The 20,684-nt window shown below is 43.6% G+C and overlaps 1 protein-coding gene across 2 annotated transcripts; it reads right to left on the bottom strand.

Annotated features, from left to right (window-relative positions):
- Positions 1–481: 481 nt before the first annotated feature.
- Positions 482–17,376, bottom strand: ADRA1A (adrenoceptor alpha 1A). Of its 2 annotated transcripts, XR_010442635.1 has the most exons (4): positions 17,148–17,376; positions 14,339–15,974; positions 2,241–3,384; positions 482–750 (listed from the first exon to the last, which is right to left on the bottom strand). XR_010442635.1 is itself a non-coding variant. In XM_064731148.1 (3 exons), exons 2-3 carry the CDS (start codon positions 15,219–15,221, stop codon positions 2,873–2,875), a joined length of 1,395 nt encoding a protein of 464 aa, XP_064587218.1. In that variant the 5' UTR covers positions 15,222–15,974; positions 17,148–17,376; the 3' UTR covers positions 2,141–2,872. The 2 variants fall into 2 exon arrangements, 1 of the variants encoding a protein (XP_064587218.1); XM_064731148.1 differs by lacking the exon at positions 482–750 and having other exon boundaries at positions 2,141–3,384.
- Positions 17,377–20,684: the final 3,308 nt, after the last annotated feature.

Genomic DNA, 20,684 nt, shown 5'->3' with positions numbered 1-20,684 from the left:
CAAGTTAGGAGTCATCTCTGTGATGCTCCAGCTCTCAACCCTTTGCAGCAGAGACTGCTCCACCCAACATGGAAATCTTGGCTGTCACCCCCAACAGAAAACCCTGACCCAAGAGGATGCTGAGATGTCAGTCATCCCTCAGAGGTTTCAGGCAGGACACATCCACTGCCAGGTCAGCTGTGGATCCTGGATGTGGCTTTGAGGGGAACTCCTGGCACTCCACTGTTCCCACTTCCCATCTGGCCACTCTCTGATCTCTGCTCTGTGCTCCTGCAAGGTTTCACATGACAGAATCCTTATGCTGGGAAGGTTTTACAAGTGATGATTGATGTCCAGCCTCTGGGAAAACCTCTTGTCCTGTTCATGCTTTAAGACAAACAGATCCATTCAACCTCTGTGACTGCAGCTCTTTCGCCAGTGCCAAGTTCACTTTAAATAACAGGAAAAAATGGGCTGCTTGAATCTGCACTCCTTTTTTTTTTTTTTTTTCCTGTTTCCTAGAGCCCCTTCTATAGTTTTTGAGACTTCTCAGTCCAAATACCCACCGAAATGACAAGTGCCAATGACCCTTCTTGAAACAAGGGCAGGGCAGTTTTCCTGCAGAAATTCTCTGAGGGAGCCAAACAAATTTGGTGTTTCTTGTTACTGGCAAACCTGGCAGCAGCAGAGGTGTGGCTGGGACCAGGCTCACCTGATGCTGAGGACTAGAATCTTTTCAGCGTCACTGCACACAGACACATTCTTTAGAATCTGTTTGGTGGCAAAAAAAAAGGATGACGGTGAGACCAACACTTCATTATTCCAATCTCTGTCTCTGCCATGCAGGAGAACTGTGCTACATCCATGTCCATCCTGACACTGCCAGCAGCAGGTTGACTTATTTATCTTCATCTTACAGGGTCAGATTATATTGCTGCATCAGAATTGCTCTGCAGTTAAATGAATCCAATTGTGAAAGCCTCCATGTGTAGCTCCACAACAACTCCTTGCCTGACACCGTGAAACCTCAATAAATCTAAAATTACTACAGCAACCCTGTGTAAATCTCCCAACTCCAAAGAAGATATGGCAAAAAGGGTCTTACTGGTCATAAAACAAGTCCTGATTGTAGAATAAGACAGGGTTGGGCATCAGGAGTGTGCACTGAAGACTTTAAATCTTGCCTGTCTTGCTCAATTTAAGGAGTGTTTTTTTCAAAATGTTTCAAAATTCAGGTTTTGTCCAAATACACATCCTACATATCTGAACCCTGTGAGACTGGAAACCTCAGCCATGAGTCTCATGTGACTTTCTTATGAGATTTCCAGCTTTTCTCCTTCTGCTCTTGGCTTGAAGTATCATGAGAATATTTTCTTATAAGGTATTTCCACACTTTTAGCTTCAAATTCTAGTCCTGAAGAACCTTAAGTGTGAGATGTACTTCTTATTGAAGCTAAAACTGGGATCGTGCAACAGATTTGTGTTCTGTGCATTTATAAACAAAAGACACAGGAGACAAATCCTCTTTACATTGGGGATTTAATACTGAGTGAGAGATAAATAAACAATGATTTCTCATCAATGCCACCAAGGTGCTGTTTCAAGACCCTGTCCTGTGATAATGAACCCTTTCTTGAGCGGTTTCCCTTTTCAAGGCAGTGGATCTTCAGCACAGCAGCTGACACAGACAAGAGTAGGGGCTCATGTGCTGTTTCAAAGAGCTGAATTCTTCCTTGGCAGGCTCAGGAGGAGTTATGTCAAGAGTGGCTTATTTCTAATATTGTACAGAGAATTCCTCCCACTATTTCTTCCAGATGCTGGCCATCTCATTTATTTATTTATTTGGATTAGCTGTATTAAAATATAACATGCTTCCAAATGCTTTTCTCCAAAATTCCCAAGGGAATGGGAATTCCCCTTTCTCGTGGGGATGGACATCCTTAAGCCTTTTAAAATGTTTAACTCCCCCTGCTTAAAACAAGGAGAAAATTCCTGACTCTAGAGTACCAGGATCTCACAGAAAGCTTTGAGCACTTGGTCACTTCCCAACTTGAAGGAGTCAGGAAAAGGAAAGTAGCAAAACACTGGACAGGGAGACAGGAAAATCTGTAGTTTTTCCAGTGACTGTGGCACTGATCTGGCTATTGAGTACCTGAGCAAAGAATTACTGAGCCTTTCAGCAGGTTCCTGATGGACTCAGAAGATAAAAAACAAAAGGATAAATGCAAGTGAGTTTTGAGCCTTGTTTGATAAGGACTTACCTAGTTTTGAGTTTTATTAGACCTGCATCAAGGCACATGGATCGTCAGAACAAACCAGGTACACATGCAAATTTTCATTTGGTATGGTGTGGAGATAAGGGAGGCTGATTGTACAAAAAGAAAAAGTTCTCCTTGGTCTCTGAAGCTTGGTGGAGTGCAGTCACTTGGATCAAGTTTTCCTTGGCAATGGAGTTGACTGAAATCCAAAGGTGAGGTTTGGCTTCATGGGGAGGCGTGGAATCACAAAATGGCTCTGAAGGTGGAGCTGCCAGAGAGTGTCAAAGGCTGAAATCAGCACAGGGTCTTTGTGGTTCTCACTTTCTCCTCCATTGCCTAAATGAGAGCAGTGGGAACTTTAAGGGAGGAGAATAAAGAGGTAAAGCTTTTAAATGCCAAGGAAACACCTGGCAGATGCTGAACTCTCAGAATAACATCCACTGAAGCCATGCACTGTCTTTGAGGGGCTCCATTCATGCTCCCAGCACTCACAGACATCCTTCCTCTGAAGATTTGGCCCTGTTTCACCTGTTCATACCTGGATCCTTTCAATTATCATGCCTATTCCTACTTCCCCATAAAAAGAGTGACATCCCATGAGGTCCCCAAGCTGCCAGCCTGGCGCACCCAGCTGGTTATACATCCTCCCCACTCTCACTCAGGGAGATTGAGTGGATTTTGATGGTTGGCACTTTGCAGTTCTCGTGGACAAGACTCCCTGAAGTGCCTGCACAGCAGCATTCCTGCAGGAACCCTTTGCTCTTAGCTTTGGCAGCTGTGCAGTCTTTGGAAACAGCATTTTTGGTGGGCACACCCTGCACGGCGGAGAAGATCTTCCACTCACAAACCCCGTCTGACTTGGAGATCTTGTAGAAGGTTTCTCCTGATCCCACAGGGATCCGGACCACCCCTTTGCCACCCTCCATGCTCTGGCCTGCAGGATGGTTGAGGTTGAAGCTGGGTGTTTGCTTCACTGCTGGCTGCTTCCTCAGGAGGCACTGAGCTCTCAGGACGTTATGGAATGCTTTCTTGAACTCTTGACTTGAGCATGGATAGATGATGGGGTTGATGCAGCTGTTTAAATATCCCAGCCAAAATGTTATTTTAAAAAGTGTGTCCGGGGGTTTGATTGCAGGAAAGAAAGAGCCTAAAATGGAAAATACGCAGAGTGTTAGGGCAGAGGCAGTGAGGAATTGCAGGTAACCAAAGAAACTAAAACACTGGAAAAAATAAATAGGATTCTGTTCCGTCTTGAAAAATTATGATTGGAAACACAATTCCTGCAGGAACAAGTGTTTCAGAATCTGTGGTGTCATACAATTACATGGATGTTCCATCAGAAACCAAGTCAAGAGAGCTATTTTATAATTACAAGAATTATATTCCCATTTACAGCTAGAGAGGCAGCCAGAGGGCTGATTCCAGGGATAGAGAAAAATTCCTTCCGCAGGGACTCCTAATTCAAGATTTATTACCCATATGACAGCAATATCTTGGAGGTCATCGCAAGGGGCTTCAGATGGCAAGAAAATCCCACCATTTCAGAAGGGTTAGAGAAAAAAGGGATTAGAGTTGACAGTGTTACAGCTAAAAGTATTTGAAATTATGAAGTATTGGGTACTGATATTCCCTGAAACCTTCAGAAAATCTAACTATCCACATCCTGCCTCATGGAATGCATCTAAAATTGAGAGAAATTAAAAGAAAGTTTCCTTCTCATATAAAGGAACACTGGGGAGTGTCTCATAGGCAGCCATGAGATGTGTGTATATATTTTTAACTCTAATTTTTATATTTTTATTTATTTATATACACACATATTCTGATATATACTTGCAATGTTACCTTCCAAAGATGATTCAAAGAGCACAAACTTTCTTTACTGTTTCCTTAGTAAAAAAAGTACTTTGGCATTGGCATTTCTTTTTCTATAGAATGATGAGTTATCTGCTGATTTAAAATCTTGAAAATGTTTTTCCTGATGTAAACCTTTAGTTTTATTTAAAAAAACCAACAAAAAACAACCTCATGGAAACAAAATTGGCTTGTTTTGGAATTTATACTCAAATTTATAATAAACAGGACTTTTAGCACTGATAAATGCTTGTCTTCATGCTTCCTCTGGAGAAACTGTAAGCATGTGGAAGAAATAGTGTGGAAGGGTCAGACATCAATGCATCCATCATCCTCTGCAGTTTAACCATGTCTGGGAGCAGAGCCTAAGCTTTACAGGGATCGATCTGTTCCCTGGACCTCTCGTGGCCGAGGAAAAGCTGTTAATGCCCTCTGAGGATGCTCTGATTGAAATCTGAGAGCTGCTCAACCGCTCCGCCCTTTTTCCTCAGTCTTTGTCAAACAAAGCTGCAGCACTTGCAGCAAATGCTTTCGAGTGGCCACAGCAATTCTTAGGGTGGTTTTGCCAGTGTGGGAATGCATCAAAATCCTGCCTGGACTAAAGACACAACTGGTGCAGGGTGATTAATGTGGGATGCAAAGCTGTGTTTCGTGTCAGGTACAAACAGGCGACGTGTGTATTTGTGAATGTGAAATGTGTGGACCCTGACAATGGGAGAGCTGTGAATTCTAATAATAACTGAGGAGAATAAAGCATGGAAAAAGGCCTTTGAACCTATCTTTTGTTTGCAATAAACCCTAGTTGATTTAGGAGCATTGGAATTAAGGTGTTAAGGATGTTGCTTTTTCCTTGCATTTAATCCATAAAAAGCTCTGCAAATCACAATCATCAAATCACAATCATCACAGGATGGTTTACGTTGGGAGGGACCTTAAACCCATCCAGGGCCACCCCCTGCCATGGGTAGGGACACTGTCCACCATCCCAGGGTGCTCCAAGCCCCGTCCAGCCTGGCCTTGAACACTTCCAGCCATCCAGGGCAGCCACAGCAGCTCTAGGAATTCCATCTCAGCCCCTCTCCACCCTCACAGAGAGAAATTCCTTCCCAATATCCCCTCTGTCAGTTTGAAGCCATTCCCCCTTGCCCTGTCCCTCCAGGCCTTGTCCCAAGTCCCTCTCCAGCTCTCTTGCAGCCTCTTTAGGGGCACTAAGCCTTTCCCAAAGCTGTCTCTTCCCGAGGCAGTGCAGAACATGCCACAGGAGCTCTGTTTCTGCTCTGGGGCAGCTGAAACTCTGATTGCAGCCTCAGATATGACCTGGGCACCAAGCATGCTTCTCACTGCCTCTGTGGTAGCTTCTGGTTGCTCCAAGCTGGCTCAGGTAGACTAGTTTCATTATTACTTTCAGTATAAACCAGATTTTAAGATCAAAAAGATTTTGCTAAAGAAAACAAATGCTGTTTTGCAATGAAGCACAAGTAAGCACACATATCCACAACCAAATTTTTTTCTCAGCAAATTAATGCTTCTTTTCTTTAGTGAAAAACAACTAAATAACATTCTCAAAGAACTTTCTGGCTGAAGTCATTGGCAGATGAAAAATAACAAAAGGCTTCTAAATGCCCAAATTATGCTAATTTTTTTTTGTCTGTTTCCTCATTTAAATGCTAGGTATCTGCTGCTTTCCCATTTTGTGGTGCGAGAAAAGGTGAACCAAATCCCAGTTTATGGATTCAGCAGTGTGAGGCCAAGTGTAAAAATGGGTAAACAATAACAATTCCTGTTTGCTGCAACTCCTGGCTCCCTCCAGATGGAATGCAATGGCTGTGCCAAAGTCTGATAAAAATAGAAAACAGCCAGTGTCAGAGTCTGTCCCTTGCTCTTTTTTTGGGGTGGGATCTGCATGTTAATTTATTAATGTAGCCTTTTTTGGTTCATCAGTGGAGACACTCGTTGTTGCCTTGGAATAATATGCAGTGAAAGAAAATGAAGGAGCTTTAACAGCACAGAGACTTTGCTATCTGCCGATTCCACTACACACTGGCTTTCAGATAATTATGGAACGGTTTGGATTGGAAGGGAAATGAAAGATCATCTAACTCCAGCCCTTTGCCAAGGGCAGGGACATCTTCCACTATTCCAGGGTGCTCCAACCTGCCCATGGACACTTCCAGGGATGCAACGGCCACAGCTCCTGTGGGAAATCCATCCCAGCCCCTCACCACCCTCACAGGGAGGAATTTGTTCCCAATATCTGATCCAAGTGTACCCTTCTTCACCCCAAGCCATTCTCCACTGTGTTATCAGTGCATGCCTTGGCAAAAACTCCCCCTCCAGCCTCCCTGTAGGGTGTTTTTGACACTCAGGGGCCACCGAAATCGCTGTCCTTCTATTGCAGCCCCACAGTTACCTCTGTAGCTCAGAAATATTCCCTAACATTTCCTGTTGGCTACCTGAGTATCTAAGAAAAGGGGAAAAATATCTTATTTTCCAAATCCTTGAGTAATGGTGTTCCTACCCACAGAATCCTAAGAACGTGTCCCTTTCTTGCAAACCTTTAATATTCACTGATGTTGTTGTGATCAATCTCAGTGGCTGATGGATCTGTTAATGAGCAGGAGGCATTTTCAAACCTGGTGACAAAGTAGTTTGTTCAGTGCTGAGCTCTCAAAATGGACAGCTCAGGTCAGATGAGCTCAAAGGAGAAATAAAACAAAGATTTTGTGGTATTTTTTTAAAACAATGACCATAATTAATCGTGAGATTAAACAAGTGTGGTGAATTATGTCTTTTTTAGGGTATATGGTACATGTTCCCTACAGAGCAGTGAGCACAGGGAAAGCAGGTGGAGCTGGGATGAGCATTTCCATTCAATCCTTGACCATTTGGTGACTGCCTGTTCATGTCAGTTAAAGTTTGGACACCTGGACACCATCATCCAGGGCTGAGAAAGCAGAATTTTTGCACCTAATTCTCAGAGCAAAATTTTCCAGTTCTCTCACTACATACCAGATGGAATCACAGTTGCCATCCAGGTGTCCTCTAGGAGAGCTGGAGGGTTAACAGTAGCTAATATATTAAGTTTTCATCCTTGAAATTAATTCTCTGTGCTATTCACTGGCCTTAATATCTTCCTTTGCACACTGTCAGGAATTAAGTTGTAAGTAGCAGCAAACCTGATTAAAATTTAAAGGCTTCACCTTACAATGTCCCCCTGCAGTCTGTGCTGGAGGAACAGTAAAGAAAGCTTCAATGGATCTTTTAATGCATTTTGAATCATGGATTGAGTAAATGACGCTGCAATTCCTGCTTTGTTTTCAAAATGTTGAGGACACTCAAGTGTCAGTAGCACAATACAATTGCTTCTTGTTAAAGTAAATGAAATAAAATGTACTATGAGCCTCCCGAGATCTTTTGCCATTAAGTATTTCATCACTCATCCCTGGAAATGTCAGGATTGCATTTTGTTCCCACGTCTTTTATTTTCCAGTTTTTCAGCTGGAAGTTTTTTCAGCTCTGAGAGGTAAGCTTGCTACATCCCTCCTGGTGAGTAAGTGCTAATTCATTCTCACAACTGTTATTTGACTTTGTCATTTGTCACAAGAGCTGCCTGATTATGGGTTGTTTAAAAACCAGCCCTGATGCCATGCGTCATTTCACTGATGGACAGCAGAGAGGGTTTTGGAATCTGCCAGACTGTAAAAACATGTGTTATTTACTCTGCATCATTGCTGCCAGCACCATAGGAATCAGATCCCGTATATTTGTGCGACCCATGAACCCTCTGTGGTGTTAAAAACCATCTCAGCTACAAACCCATCTGTGCTACAAATCCATCACAGCTATAAATCCATCTCTACTACAAATCCATCTCTGCTACTGAATCTTGCAGCTCTGTTTAGGTTTGCTGCTTTTTCCCCCTCTTTTTATTTTGTGTAGCTTAAATATGGTGACTGAGACAGAGCACAGAGGTCAGGTGGGGGTGATGCTTCTTCAGTGTATGGGGGAGATCGGGGTTGTGTCCATAGAGAATCCCAGAACGGTTTGGGTTGGAAAGGACCTTAAATCCTATCCTGTGCCACCCCATGCCATGGGCAGGGACACCTTCCACTATCCCAGGGTGCTCCAAGCCCTGTCCAGCCTGGCCTTGGGATCTGGGGCAGACACAGCTTCTCTGGGAATTCCCTCCCAGACCCTCCCCACCTCCCAGGGCACCATCCAAATCCCATCCAACCCTACCCTCTGGCACTGGGAAGCCATTTCCGCTTGTTCTGTAATTCCCTTGTCCCAAGTCCCTCTCCAGCTCTTGAAGCCCCTTCAGGCTGGGAACAGGAAGAGTGCTCTGGTTCCAGGGAAGAAAAGCTCAGAACTCAGTTCCTGGGATCTGTCTTGAAGCAGTCAGTCCAGAGGGCATCACGTCTTCCAGAGCCATAAAGACCCAGAGGATGAAGCACAGAGGAGCAATGATATTCCAAAGGGAATTAACTGTGTACCATGGCCTTCCTAATCTCTCATGGCTCTACAAACATTGATAAATATGCTACATTTTGTGTTCCCAAGCCCAGTGTTAGCTCTAAACTTTGTTCCCTAAGTGTTCTATGCTGCATCTCAGGTCATGATTCAATCCACCCTCTGGAAAGTGTATTTATAGAAAATAAGTATATATAAGTATATATAAGATATACATACATACACACACAGATATATATGTTGCTGCAGATATTGAAAGCTGCCCCCTGTACACACATGACCTCTCCTATAGGCCCTCATTATTCCCTTATGGGAAGTATTTTTTTATGGAATAAAAAATGGTATCAAGGAACCATTGGACAGTAAGAAATGATCCTGGACTCTGCACAATCCAATTAACACAACCAGTACAGAAAAAAACCAGTGATGTGAGGAAGTCTTGCACTTTCTAGCTGTGCCTCCCCAGGGCCTGGAATGTTTTGGCTATTCCTGAGGGAAAATGAGAGGGACTTTGTGCTTGGCTATTGCTGATGCATAATAGACATAGAAGGAGGAGCAAGTTGGTTTTCCCTCCCAAACCCCTGAATTCAGCTCTTTGCGGCACCATGAGGGTGTCTGTGCATAGGTGAGAGGTGAAAAGGTCAGGCAGCAGGAATGGGTCAGTCTGGGAACACTGCTCTGATGATTTGGATTATTTCAGACCTAATTTATGCTCTGTTTCGTATTGTACCCACTTAGGATGGATGATATTTCTGGGAAATGTCTCAGCAAGCAACTATTTCCAGATTTGCTGTGGGCAGCTGCAGATTTAGAAAGCTGATAAAAAACCATGGGAAGGTAAACTGAGGTTTTGTTACCCATGTGAACCCAAACAATCACATTGTTTCACAAATCAATGTAATTGTCACTCCAATTCCAGTTCCCAAGCTCTTACTGCAGTGGAATGGGTCTGGATCCCATTGCTGACATTTTGGAGGTACTTGATATTTGCCCTCAAGCCCTCACTCTTGAAGTCATTCACTTAAAATAAAATTGTAATTTTCCTTTAAAAATTAAAAAAAAAAAAAACAACCAGAGAATAGTTTGAGAATCTGAGTCAGTCTCAGGCTGCCTCATGAGTTTGTTTTCTGTCATGATTTTGGAATCCTTGGAGTCAGAAACAAGAAATTATTTCCTTCAGCAAGAGCCAAGTACCTCTCCTGTTATCCAAATTGCAGACAAATCCTGACATTTTCTCAGTGGGGTGGGAGAATCACTCACCACGGCCTTTCCATCCCTCCCCAACCCTGAATTGTGCTGGGGCATTTGAGAGTGAGTGAAAAATGACACTCCTGCTTCCTTTACTCGGGGACTGCAAGGTGGTGGCTGCATGAGGAGGGATGTTCTGAGACAAGGATGAGGCTCCTGTGACAGGGGACACACACAGAGCACAGCAAATCGACCTTCCCTCCTTTGTTTTTAGTACAAATGGGTTTTAATACTGATTCCTCCCCACCTTTGCTGTGTTTTCAGTCACAGGAAAACATTTCAGGATTTGGGAATGGTGGAGAAATGTTAGCCCAGGGATGTCCATGGGATCTTTGTCATTAGCTGAATTATCAGCCCAGACCAACAGTGCCTTTCCAGTCTGTGATTATGAAAAATGCCCCTTGTGATCAGCAAAAAGCCTAAACAAACCCTAGCCATGGAAATATCTTGTCTGTTTATCTTTCTGGCTGAAATTCTCCCCATTCAATGGTTTAACTCGCACACACACTTGTGCTCTGTGACTCAAGGAGGGCAAGCATCCTTCCTCCCCCTCAGCTGGGATCCAGAGAAAGAGCTGGGACTTTATTCTGAGGGTTTTCTTCCACTTTTATATCTTTTTTTTTCTCTCTCACTAAGAGAACACTGAAATATTAATGTGGGGAGTCTGTGTTGATGTGTGTTGCTACTCTGAGCCTTGTGACCCTCTGAGAGGTCATGTTGTGTCAACAGCAGAGATGGAAAAATGCACTTTATTTTTCTGGTTTATGTCTAATGAAAGTAGAGTGGTCCTCTTTGACTCTGTTAAAAAAAAACTACCACAAAATAGTAAATAGAAACCATCTGCAGACAGGATTAGAGGATTCCCTTGACAGTGTTTGTGTCAGTTCACAAGACTAATTTACTCCTAGACCACAAACACAGACACCCTCCAGCAGATCCTCTTTTTTGCTTTCTTAATCATGAGAATGATTGACAAATGCTAAAACTCTTCCTCTCCCTTGCACAGTTTAGGATTTTTTCCCCTGTGGCCTCCTAGCTCAGACTTTCCCTTTTTATTTCTTCCAGCTTTGGAAAGCAACACCTGCAAGTTGATCCACAGAAAATAGACCACAAACAAAGCTCTGGGAACTTGTTCTCTTCTGAGAGTTTGTTAAGAAAAATCATTAGTCCCAGGCCAGGAACCATTTTTGCAACATCCCCAACCCTTTTTTACATCAGTTCTGTGCATGTTTCACCTCAAAACAACCTCCAAGCACTGTCTTTTATCTTGCTGAAAGGAAACCTTTTGAAGAATTCCCAGAACAACATATAAATGTCTTCCAGTTCCAGGACAAGGTCTGTTCTATCACTTGTGACATGAAAACCTTCCATCACTTGGGGCTTTCACTGATTTCTGGGCTCTTCCAGCTCTGAGTCTTTCTACATCTATCCATCTATCTACATATATCCTATATCCCTTTCTAAAAATTGCAAGAGGAGAACAAAAAGCCAAAAATGCAGGTTGCGATTGGGCATGCCAGAGCCCAACAAGCCCTGATTGCCCAGATGAAGCTGCATCTGAGCCTCTCCCCACAAATCCCCTGCCCCTTGGCCCAGGAGCTGCAGATAAGCTCAGGCTCTTCTCCATAACCCTCTCTGAGAGATGCAGACAGGCTCAAAGCTGCTTTTTCCTGTCTCTGTTTTTTTATTTTGTGTTTGTCTGGTGGTTACTGAACGGTCAGTTGAAGCTGTCACTGATGTCAGTTCTGCTTGGTTCTGCTCACCGGAATGAAAACCTGACTTCTACCAGTGGAAACCAAAGCTCTGACAACCTTGTGTGTTACAGAAGTTTTGAAAAGCAAATATTGGCCTCACTTATTTTCCTGCAACAGGATAATAATTTCCTGGTTTTTTCCACAAACCTCAAGCCAAATGAGAAGAAGGTGTGTTGGATTATTGGGCTGAAGGATTTTGCACAGAACCTTTGGAATGAAACTTAATCCAAGATACTAAGAGAAAAAACATTCCTTACACAGACTGCAACTAGTACATTTACACTCCAGTTTCAATTCAAACAATTTATTATGGCAGGGATACTTCAGTTGTTTCTCCAGTTATTTTCAGCAGCATCAGCCAACATGGATATTGTGCCTTTCTCAATATATTTCCATCCCTCTTGGCCTTCTCATGCCTACACCTCAAAGGCTTCCACCCTGCTTTATGATGCACTTCAGTAAACCTAATGTTCCTTGCTTCGAAGCAGTTCTTGGCTGGTAGAGTGGATGTTAACAGATGTGGAAATCTTGAAGGTGATGTAGATTACAGTGAAATTAATCTAGGTTTGGGGAAGTTGTGCTGCATGGAATGATGAGCACAGTTGTCTGAAGAGGTTTCTGTAGCCGTTTAAGAGTGTCTGTCTTGTGGGCAATCTGCACTGGGAGTGGTCTGGCTGATGGAATCATGGAATTATAGGCATTTAGGTTGGAAAAGATCTCTTGGATCATTGAGTCCAGCCGTCCAAGTCCACCTATAAACGACGTCCCTGCATGGCCCCTTCACATCCGTCAGATCCCTCCAGAATTGGTTGATGGGACCATGTTTTGGTCTGTCCCATGGCCACAAAGCTCCAGAGCTGGGCAGGTTCTGGTTGCCTAGCCATGGATGCTATGAGCCTCCACCAGGGTTTCAACAAAGGATTTTATACATCTGGAAAGGAGGATTTTATACATCTGGAAAGTCAGACCCTGACAGGACCCCAAGACCCTGTCAGGATCACTTCCCTTCCCTATCCCAATTGGGCCTGGGTACAGGACAGACCTGAAAGTGCCTGTTATCTTTTGGAAAGTGTCCTGCATCAAGATGAGTCCTTGGCTTTTTTGAGGACTTTTTTAGTGCCACTCATTTGTTTAATCAGTCTTTTTTTTGTCCTTAGACAAAAGCAGCAAATAGGTTTTGAAAGCCCTATAATATATGCTTTAAAAAGACCCAGTAACCTCCCAAAAAAAGAGGAAAAAAACCTCCAGAGTTTCCTTACATGGGATCAAAGCAGGATACAAAGTCATTCCGGAGCTGAGAAGATTTCTTAAATCCAAAGCAAATTAATTAACAACAGCTCTCTGTGAGCAATCACATTTGCAGATGAAAAGTGTGTTTAATGCATTCTCTCAAACCCTTTTTGAGTATGTTTCAATCATCTTGCCAAGCAGCATTTCAACCTGCTGACATCCTGGCCAGCACAAGCCAGGCCCTCGAGGGCTTCTCCTTAGGAAACATTTCCAATCAGCACTTCCCAGTATTGACAAAGAGGAAAAAATTCTGAATTTTTGGTTTTTTTCACATTAGCAACAGGTTTTTGTGTGTCTTGACAAATCTTGGTACAGCCAGTAGGGATTAATTGAAAAAAAACCCAGTTATTTATTAAAGTTTGAAAAAACAGAATTAAAAAAAAAAAAAAGAAAAGGAAAATAAAATCCCCAAATCTTTCTTTTCATGTTTAGGTAAGACTGTTTTACCATTTCTGAATTGTCCATATTGTTGTCTTACTACGTGAAGCTGCCATAAAATCTTTATTTTTCTTGTAGAGCATAAGCCCTTTCCATAAGAAAAGCCCTGAAATTGAGTAAGTCACAGATTTTAGTTTCCATGTTTGAAAAACCTAATATTTAATGGCAGAGCCCAACCCAGTGTGATGAGCTATGTCCTTCACCCTCAGCTACAGGTATGGAATTAGTATTCTGCTTTTCCATCCTCAACTGCATCAAAGGTAACTGAGCAAGGTTTAATTAAAATTCTAATTACTTCTTTATATTCCAGCAAAGCAGAACAAATCCCCAGCTTTGCTCCACTTTGGAATGACAACTGGAAAATAAATATTCACCTCCAGCATGGTGGCTGAGCCAGTGTTTGGCTGGTGGGCTCAATGAGTTCCCAGAAAAGCTGCAATCCAGAGCAGTATAAAATTAGCCAGAAGGACCCTCACTGCTGTCTCCTGACTGGTCATATGAAAAATTGGATTAAAAGATTAACTTTGTTTGGAGTTATGGTATCTCACAGGATGAATTTCCTCATAGGAAGCAGATATTTTTTTCCTTAGAGTGGGAATCATCAATGCTGGGCACTCCAGGAGATCTGTGAACAGCTACTTCAACCCTGAATGTATATAAATTATGACCTTTTACATGTTTAAGTCACCTGGCTGCAAACATAAACACACAAACACCTAAAGATCCTGATCTATAGCAGAGATGATCACAAATATCTGCTCTACTTCACAAAAGGGAATTTTCTATGTGGAAGAAGTACAAGATTGCTTCCCTGGTTTTCAGAATTTTGTTTCTCATCACCAGAGACCAGATTTGGTCGAATTCAACACTTGTGTTTTTTTCATGGTCTCTGCTTTGTGGTAGTGAGTGTTTTGGTGTTTTGACAGCTTTGCAGCACAAAATTGTTCCCTCAGAGCTTTTCTGATCAGTGTTACTACACCCAGCCACAAGCACAACCCTCCCTGCCCAGAAGGTGCTGGAAGACACACAGGGGTTAGCTCTACTTACCAAGAGGCATTACTACAAAAAATGGGAGCCAGCAGAGAACGAAGCATCCCACAACTATTCCCAGGGTCTTGGCAGCTTTCTTTTCCCTGGAGAACTTGAGCAGGCGCACAGAGAAGTGGTGCTTGCTCTTGGGGTTGGCTGCAGAGCTGCTTGCACCAGGGATGTTTTTGCGGTGGATGCGGAGGGTCACCTCCTCGGAATGGGATTTCTCTGTCTTCAGCCCAGAGGTCAGCCCTTTGTTTTCCCTTTTGGCCACCACGTAGACCCGGCAGTACATCACCAGGATGATGATCAGGGGCAGGTAGAAGGAGCCCAGTGCTGAGAACAAGACGTAGCCAGGCTCCTCGGTGATCTGGCAGATTGTCTCATCCTCGGGGGCTGGCTCCTTCCAGCCGAAAAGGGGCCCAATGGAGATGACCAGGGACAGTGCCCAGACACACAGCAGGGCCAAGAGGCCCCTCCTCTCTGTCACTATGCTGGGGTACCTCAGTGGGTAGCTCACCCCGATGTATCGATCAATGGAGATGATGCAGAGGCTCATGATGGAAGCAGTACAGCAAAGCACATCAACAGCTGCCCAGATGTTGCAGAAGATCCTCCCAAAGACCCAGTAGCCCAAAATCTCCATGGTGGCTGAGAAGGGCAGGACAGTAGAAGTCAGGAGGAGGTCAGCTACAGCCAGGTTGATGATGTAATAGTGAGTGACACTCTGGAGGTGTCTGTGGCAGGCTACGGACAGGATAACCAGGATATTACCCAAAACCCCAAAGACAATCAGCCCCCCTAGAATAACACCCAATAAGATGGCCTTGGAAATGTTCACGGGCTCCACAGAGTGGGTGCAGTTGGAGCACTCAGAGGAGTTTCCAGGAAGGAAAGCCATGGCTGATAATGTCCATGTGAGGCTGCTGAACTTCACCCCCTTTCCAGGCAGGAACAGTGACAAGATCAGGAAGGTCCTATAGGAAACATTTGCTTAGCCTTGCTGGGGAAAAAAGTTTTGAAGAATGTTTTAGGACTGCAGGACCAGAAGCGATGAGAAATATCCAGAAACATATTAGAAAACCTACCCTTTCTCCTAAGCTTTCACCAGAATAACATGGTTGATACTCACAAGTTCCAAGTCAAATTTAACTCCTTCTGCATTTTCCTTGGGGTGCACAAGTGGGGATACAAAAAGCTGAGGCTGTTTGTCCCACTTTCCAGGGCTATGTGATAAGAAATACTGGAGCTGAAGGTTCAAATAATTTCTGTCTTTTGGGGAAGGTTTTCTGTACTTAAGGAAAGTAAATATTCCAAAGGGTCTCCAATTTAGCTTCTCCTGAGAGGAAATCACTGATGCTTTTAATTGCCTGGTGTTAGTCCTGATTCTGCCTTAAAGTTGGCTTAGAAACCTGACTGGGTGGAGGTTGCTGCTGTGTCTGCTCGGCAGTTTTGTTTGAGATACCCATCACTCCCCATCCAGGGTTTAGGCTGTCAGTCAGAGCTTTCCATACGTGGAGCACTCATCAGTCGAGGTCCTGGGCTGCAAATTAAAGCTCATGTACATCAGCTCCTGGCTTGCTCTGAGGGGAAGAGTGGAGTTTGCCGTGTGCACAGGGCCATGCTCTCGTGCTCTCTGCAGATCCTCACCCCCCTGGAGAAGACAAAAACAGGAACAATGCGATTCCCAGAAGCCACATTCGCTGCTAGGGTTCCCATATATGAATAGAGCAGGAGGCTATTTTAGGGTGCTTTCCTCAAGCTGGCTCCAGCCAGTGGAACCAGCCATTTCCAGCCCAGCACTGTTTAACAGCAACTGAGAGATCCATGTGGGTTTTCCTGCCTGAATTTTCCCTTTTTTATGATGCTAGGCATCAATCCTTATTATTAGCTCACCTTCAGAGACCAGTTCTAGGAAAGACAGAAGCCTGCAGGACACAATTCAGGAATATACAAACTGTGCAGCAGATTTAGAAGCCCAGAATTCAATCTCAAGTTTCTTTATTAAGCGAGACTTTTCCCCACTAAAGTGTTAGTCCAGCTGAACTGCCAATTTTGAAAATCTATAAGGAAAAGCAACTCCAAAGCCAAGCAGAAGATGTTGCAAGGAGCAAGCCTCCTAGTGAGTGACACAACATTTCAGGGTATCTGGAAGCCAAGCTCAGCCTTTGCTGACTAAATATGGAGAAAAGGTACCTCAGATGGAAAAGTGAGGATTAGCCTGGGAACCGAGACCTGGGGGGCACGGAGAGCAGAGCTGCAAGTGGGAGCTGCAAAACCTTTCCCAATATCTCCACGTAGATATAGAATTTCTGTCCCAGTTATTAATCAGAGGTGAAAAACCACCACTAAGGCTGTGGCTGTAAAACCCCAGATGAGGAAGGACTCTCTAAGTGTCCTTTGGGATGAATCCCTCAGGTCGCACTTCAAGCAGCAACAGCTGTCCTATTTCCCAACCTTCATCCTTCATGCTGAACTTTCCTGTAGGCAAAAGCATTTCAAACTCTGAAGCCCCAAAATTCCCAGTTCACAGGCAGGGAGGAGGGGGGAAGGGAGAGATGGGTAGGTATCACACTGTGGGTATTTTACTTCAGTACACTAAAATGGAATTGGATCTTATTTTCTTTCCTACCAGATAGAACAAGTTGAGGAATAATCCCAAGGAAGAAAAGGACAGATTATCTAAGCATATACATGAAAAGTGAGTATTGCGTCAAGCATCTCTGAGCATTATAATTGTGATCATTACCAAATAATGCCCAGCCTGTGGAGATAGCTGATGCTGGGAAGAGCAGACCCCAAGCTGCTGTGTCTGCCCCACACCCACCTCTTCAGTCTTCAGAAGGCAGCACAGCTCCTGTGAGCATCTGGGAAGGAGATTCTCAGCACAGCAGGCTCCTCTTTCATGCGGAGATGGGGCTCCGAGCTTGGAAATCCTCGGCTTTGCTCCCTTTATTGCCCCACTGGTGTTTCAGCAGCTGGCAGTGGGGCTGATTCCCCGTATCCCGCGGCTTGAGGGGCTGGCTCCAGGCTCCCTGGAGGGATCCGTGCCCTGCTCAGAGCTCAGCTCCACACTGCCAAGGAGCAGGAGGAACTTTGCTGCTCTGCTATGTAGCAGAGCATTAGTCTTACCATTACCGTAATTCACTGCCACTCCCGTATTGCCCAGAAAGAAAGAGCACTATTTCTTTCTGGGCAATACGTGGTTTTAAATATTTTCCTTTTTTTTTCTTTTTTTTTTTCCCCCACTCAAACTCCTGCAGAGACCAGAGAGTGGAAGGCAGATAACAAACTCCTGTTCATGAGTTAACACAAAGTTTTTGGGATCTAGAAAAGAGAATTTCCTGCAGGGCAAACAGAAGAAGGAGATGAAGGCAGGACACACTGCCTGGAGATTCTGCATGATGGGACAAACCACAACTGTCTGCAGACGGGGGTTTAAGGAGGAAATTCCTTCAGAAGAATGTACTGTTGAAGGGAGATTGATTTTTCACATGGCTTTTAATTGCAGTTTAAAAAAAAGTGTCCAAAGTCCCCAGTGAAGAACAGATACAAAAGTGATGTCTCCTGAAGTGAAGGGGACACAGAGTGGGATTTCAGAGCCAAAGGCCAGCAAACCCTGTAACCACAATGAAGAAGATGAACCATGTGCCTATTCTTGCATGACAGACTCTCCACCTCCTCCTCCTGGGCAGTAACTTTGAGAGGGAAAGTTTGGAGTTTGGGGTTCAAGAATTTCATAGACAGAGGTAAATTTGAGTGATGCTCAGATTCCCCCAGGAGAGTACTGAAAGTAGATCTACGCTTGTCAGCAGCCCTGATCACCAGTCCAACAAATTCAGATTGCCTGCTTGCTTCTGCAATAGCCATTGCTGTTGGAGGAAAAGTTTAAAAATGTGCGATTTGTGCAGGTTGGGCAAAGAGTTTGGGACAGTGTAGTCACCCTTGTGGCAGCTCCAGCTACACCATTTGCTGTCTCTTAGAGAGTAAAAAACCCCATGAGAAGAAACGGCAAAATGAGGGGACATAAAAAAGAATAAAAACTAATAGAATTCAAGCTGATTTTGAGGAACTTGCAAACTGCAAAAATGAGGTGCTTTCTAAATGCTCAGCTGCTGTTTCTCCACAGTTTTCTTGCCACATGCAGTGCCTATTCTGTTGTACATCTGCAGAAGTTAGATGGTTTTTGGAGGCTGCTTGGAGGTGTCATCCTTCCCTGGGTAACAAAGGGTGCTGGAAGAGAGCAAATCCTAAATGGATGAAGGGAATCCTGAGCAACTAAAAATGCTTAAAGGCTGTGATTCAGCAGGTTTATTTTAGATGCCTATCTTCAGATGAGGCAACTCTCATTCATTTAGATTCATTGGGAAATGAGTCTAAATGACTGAGGGGAGGGAAAGGACCTGAACCCCACTCTGGGTTTTTTTTTTTCCTACTGGTACATAGACCTTGCCATACTGGTAGCTTATTCCAGGCTCTTAAATGCACCATGGAAATAAATACATATATATTCATGACTTTAGTCATTAAGATACTCAATATATCAGCTCATCTGTGAGCAATACCCTTGTTAAGGGACATCTCTCCAAAGTGGAGGGAAGCAGAAGGAAGTGACAGCAGATTTTGTCCTAAAATCTTCAGAGAAGAATGAATTAATGGCAGTGAAGAGCTTGTACACCTGGAGACCACCAAGAGCCTGAGGTCAGGAGGGTCATTAAACACAGGGCAGAATGTCCCCAGGCAGGGACAGACAGGTCAGGTTAGTGTCACATCAACCTTGGTGAAGCAATCTTTGTGCTTGGCTCTGGCAAGATGTGCTGGAATTGTCTGTGTCCCGTGTAAAAGTTCTGGATTAATCAAAGTTTGGGAGAAAGCAGTGAGAGAGGGATGCAAGTCTAGAAAACAAAAAGAGGAGCTATTTAATATCAAACTTGGCACCTCTAAAGACAGGTGAAAGCTTGTCCATGGGATTCTGAATACCCACCACTGGAATTTTGTAAGAATATATTAGGCAAGGATCCATGACAGGGTTTTATTCGGCTTTCATCCTCTATTGAGAAAGCATGAACTGTCCCCTGTTGTTCACAGTGTCATTGAATGGTTTGGGTTGGAAGGGACATTTAAAACCATCTGATTCCAACCCAAAGTTTTTGCCACCCAAAATGATTTTCCAGACAGAGGCAGGTCTCTGAGTCATGTAAGGAAGGAACGCAGTCCTGGATGAGCTCCTCATTCCATCTTTGATCTTTGGCAGGTCCATTTCTGGGTGTATCTTTATCTGTGACACGGAGGAAATAATGCTTTTGTCCTCTTTCTCTTATTCATTTGGATTTCAATCCTTCTGAGTAACGTTTGTACCTGACCCTGCCCAGTTAGCATCCACAAACCAGATCCTGTTGTTAATTATACTCATTAGCATGAGAGGGTCCCTAGAGAGAGCTCCCAGCAATCCACAGCTGCTCAGCTATTTCTGAGCTAAAAAATGCTAAAATCAGAGCCTTAAACCCTGAATTTTGGGCAACAATTGTGTTTTCATTACAAATATCTCATCAAAAGTCCCGAATCCCATTGTTTGTGTGTCTGAAGGCATTTGATGAAGTGTCATTGGTAATCTGCTCAGCTCAGTGCCAGACCACGCAGGCAGCTGAACAAGGAATGGAGGAACTTCTCTTAGGTGCTCCAGGCTTTGAAATGACTATTTACTTGCCCAGAAAGAAGTGAAAAGGTTGTTTTGATGAATCATCCCTCAGATTTTAGTGAGGGTTTAACTTCTGCTTGAATAAGACAGAAGACCCACCCAAAGGCAAGAGATGTTAAATGTTGTCTATTAAACTTGGAGCTGGACTCATTCTACTGTATTTTAGGACTAGGACAGCCTGAAGGTTTTAGCATGGCTGAGTTGAAGATAAACTGGAAAATTCTGAGTGTTCAGAAAGGAAAAAACCCAACTCTAGCATAGAGTGAACATCCAAAATGTGGATTAAAAAAAGTTTTTGAAATAAAAAAAGGCTGAAATTTTCAAACCAGGTAGATCTGTCTGTGATCTCATACTTAATTATAAGATGTCCAAGTATAAGAGGTTTCTTCATCTTGGTATTCATAGGGACTTTTCTCCATGTTCCTAAATCACTTAAGCACAGGCTGGCTAAACAAGATCCATGCTTTTGCATAAATCAAGGCAGCCCCATTAAAACCTCCGGGTACCTTCTTAATTCTCCACAGATGAGGATTTGGGCCACTGGATTTTGTGTACAGCTGCAGATCTGAGAGGAGCTATTAAATGTTTATTTCTATGTAACTCACAACAAATTTCCTGGTTTGATTTATTACCTGGATGATCTGATAAAATTTGACCACATATGGA

The sequence above is a fragment of the Zonotrichia leucophrys genome, chromosome 22 (genome assembly GCF_028769735.1).
Source record: "Zonotrichia leucophrys gambelii isolate GWCS_2022_RI chromosome 22, RI_Zleu_2.0, whole genome shotgun sequence".
In the NCBI taxonomy this organism is placed as follows: Eukaryota; Metazoa; Chordata; class Aves; order Passeriformes; family Passerellidae; genus Zonotrichia; species Zonotrichia leucophrys.
This window is presented reverse-complemented; position numbering and strand designations above follow the sequence as displayed.

What these genes read in the sequence shown, in the direction of transcription:
- ADRA1A (XM_064731148.1), bottom strand. Translation starts at nt 15,221, where the DNA reads ATGGCTTTCCTTCCTGGAAACTCCTCTGAGTGCTCCAACTGCACCCAC. An exon ending in TTTTGTAGTAATGCCTCTTG is followed by an intron (nt 3,385 to 14,338) that starts GTAAGTAGAGCT and finishes TTTCCATTTTAG; the next exon opens with GCTCTTTCTTTCCTGCAATC.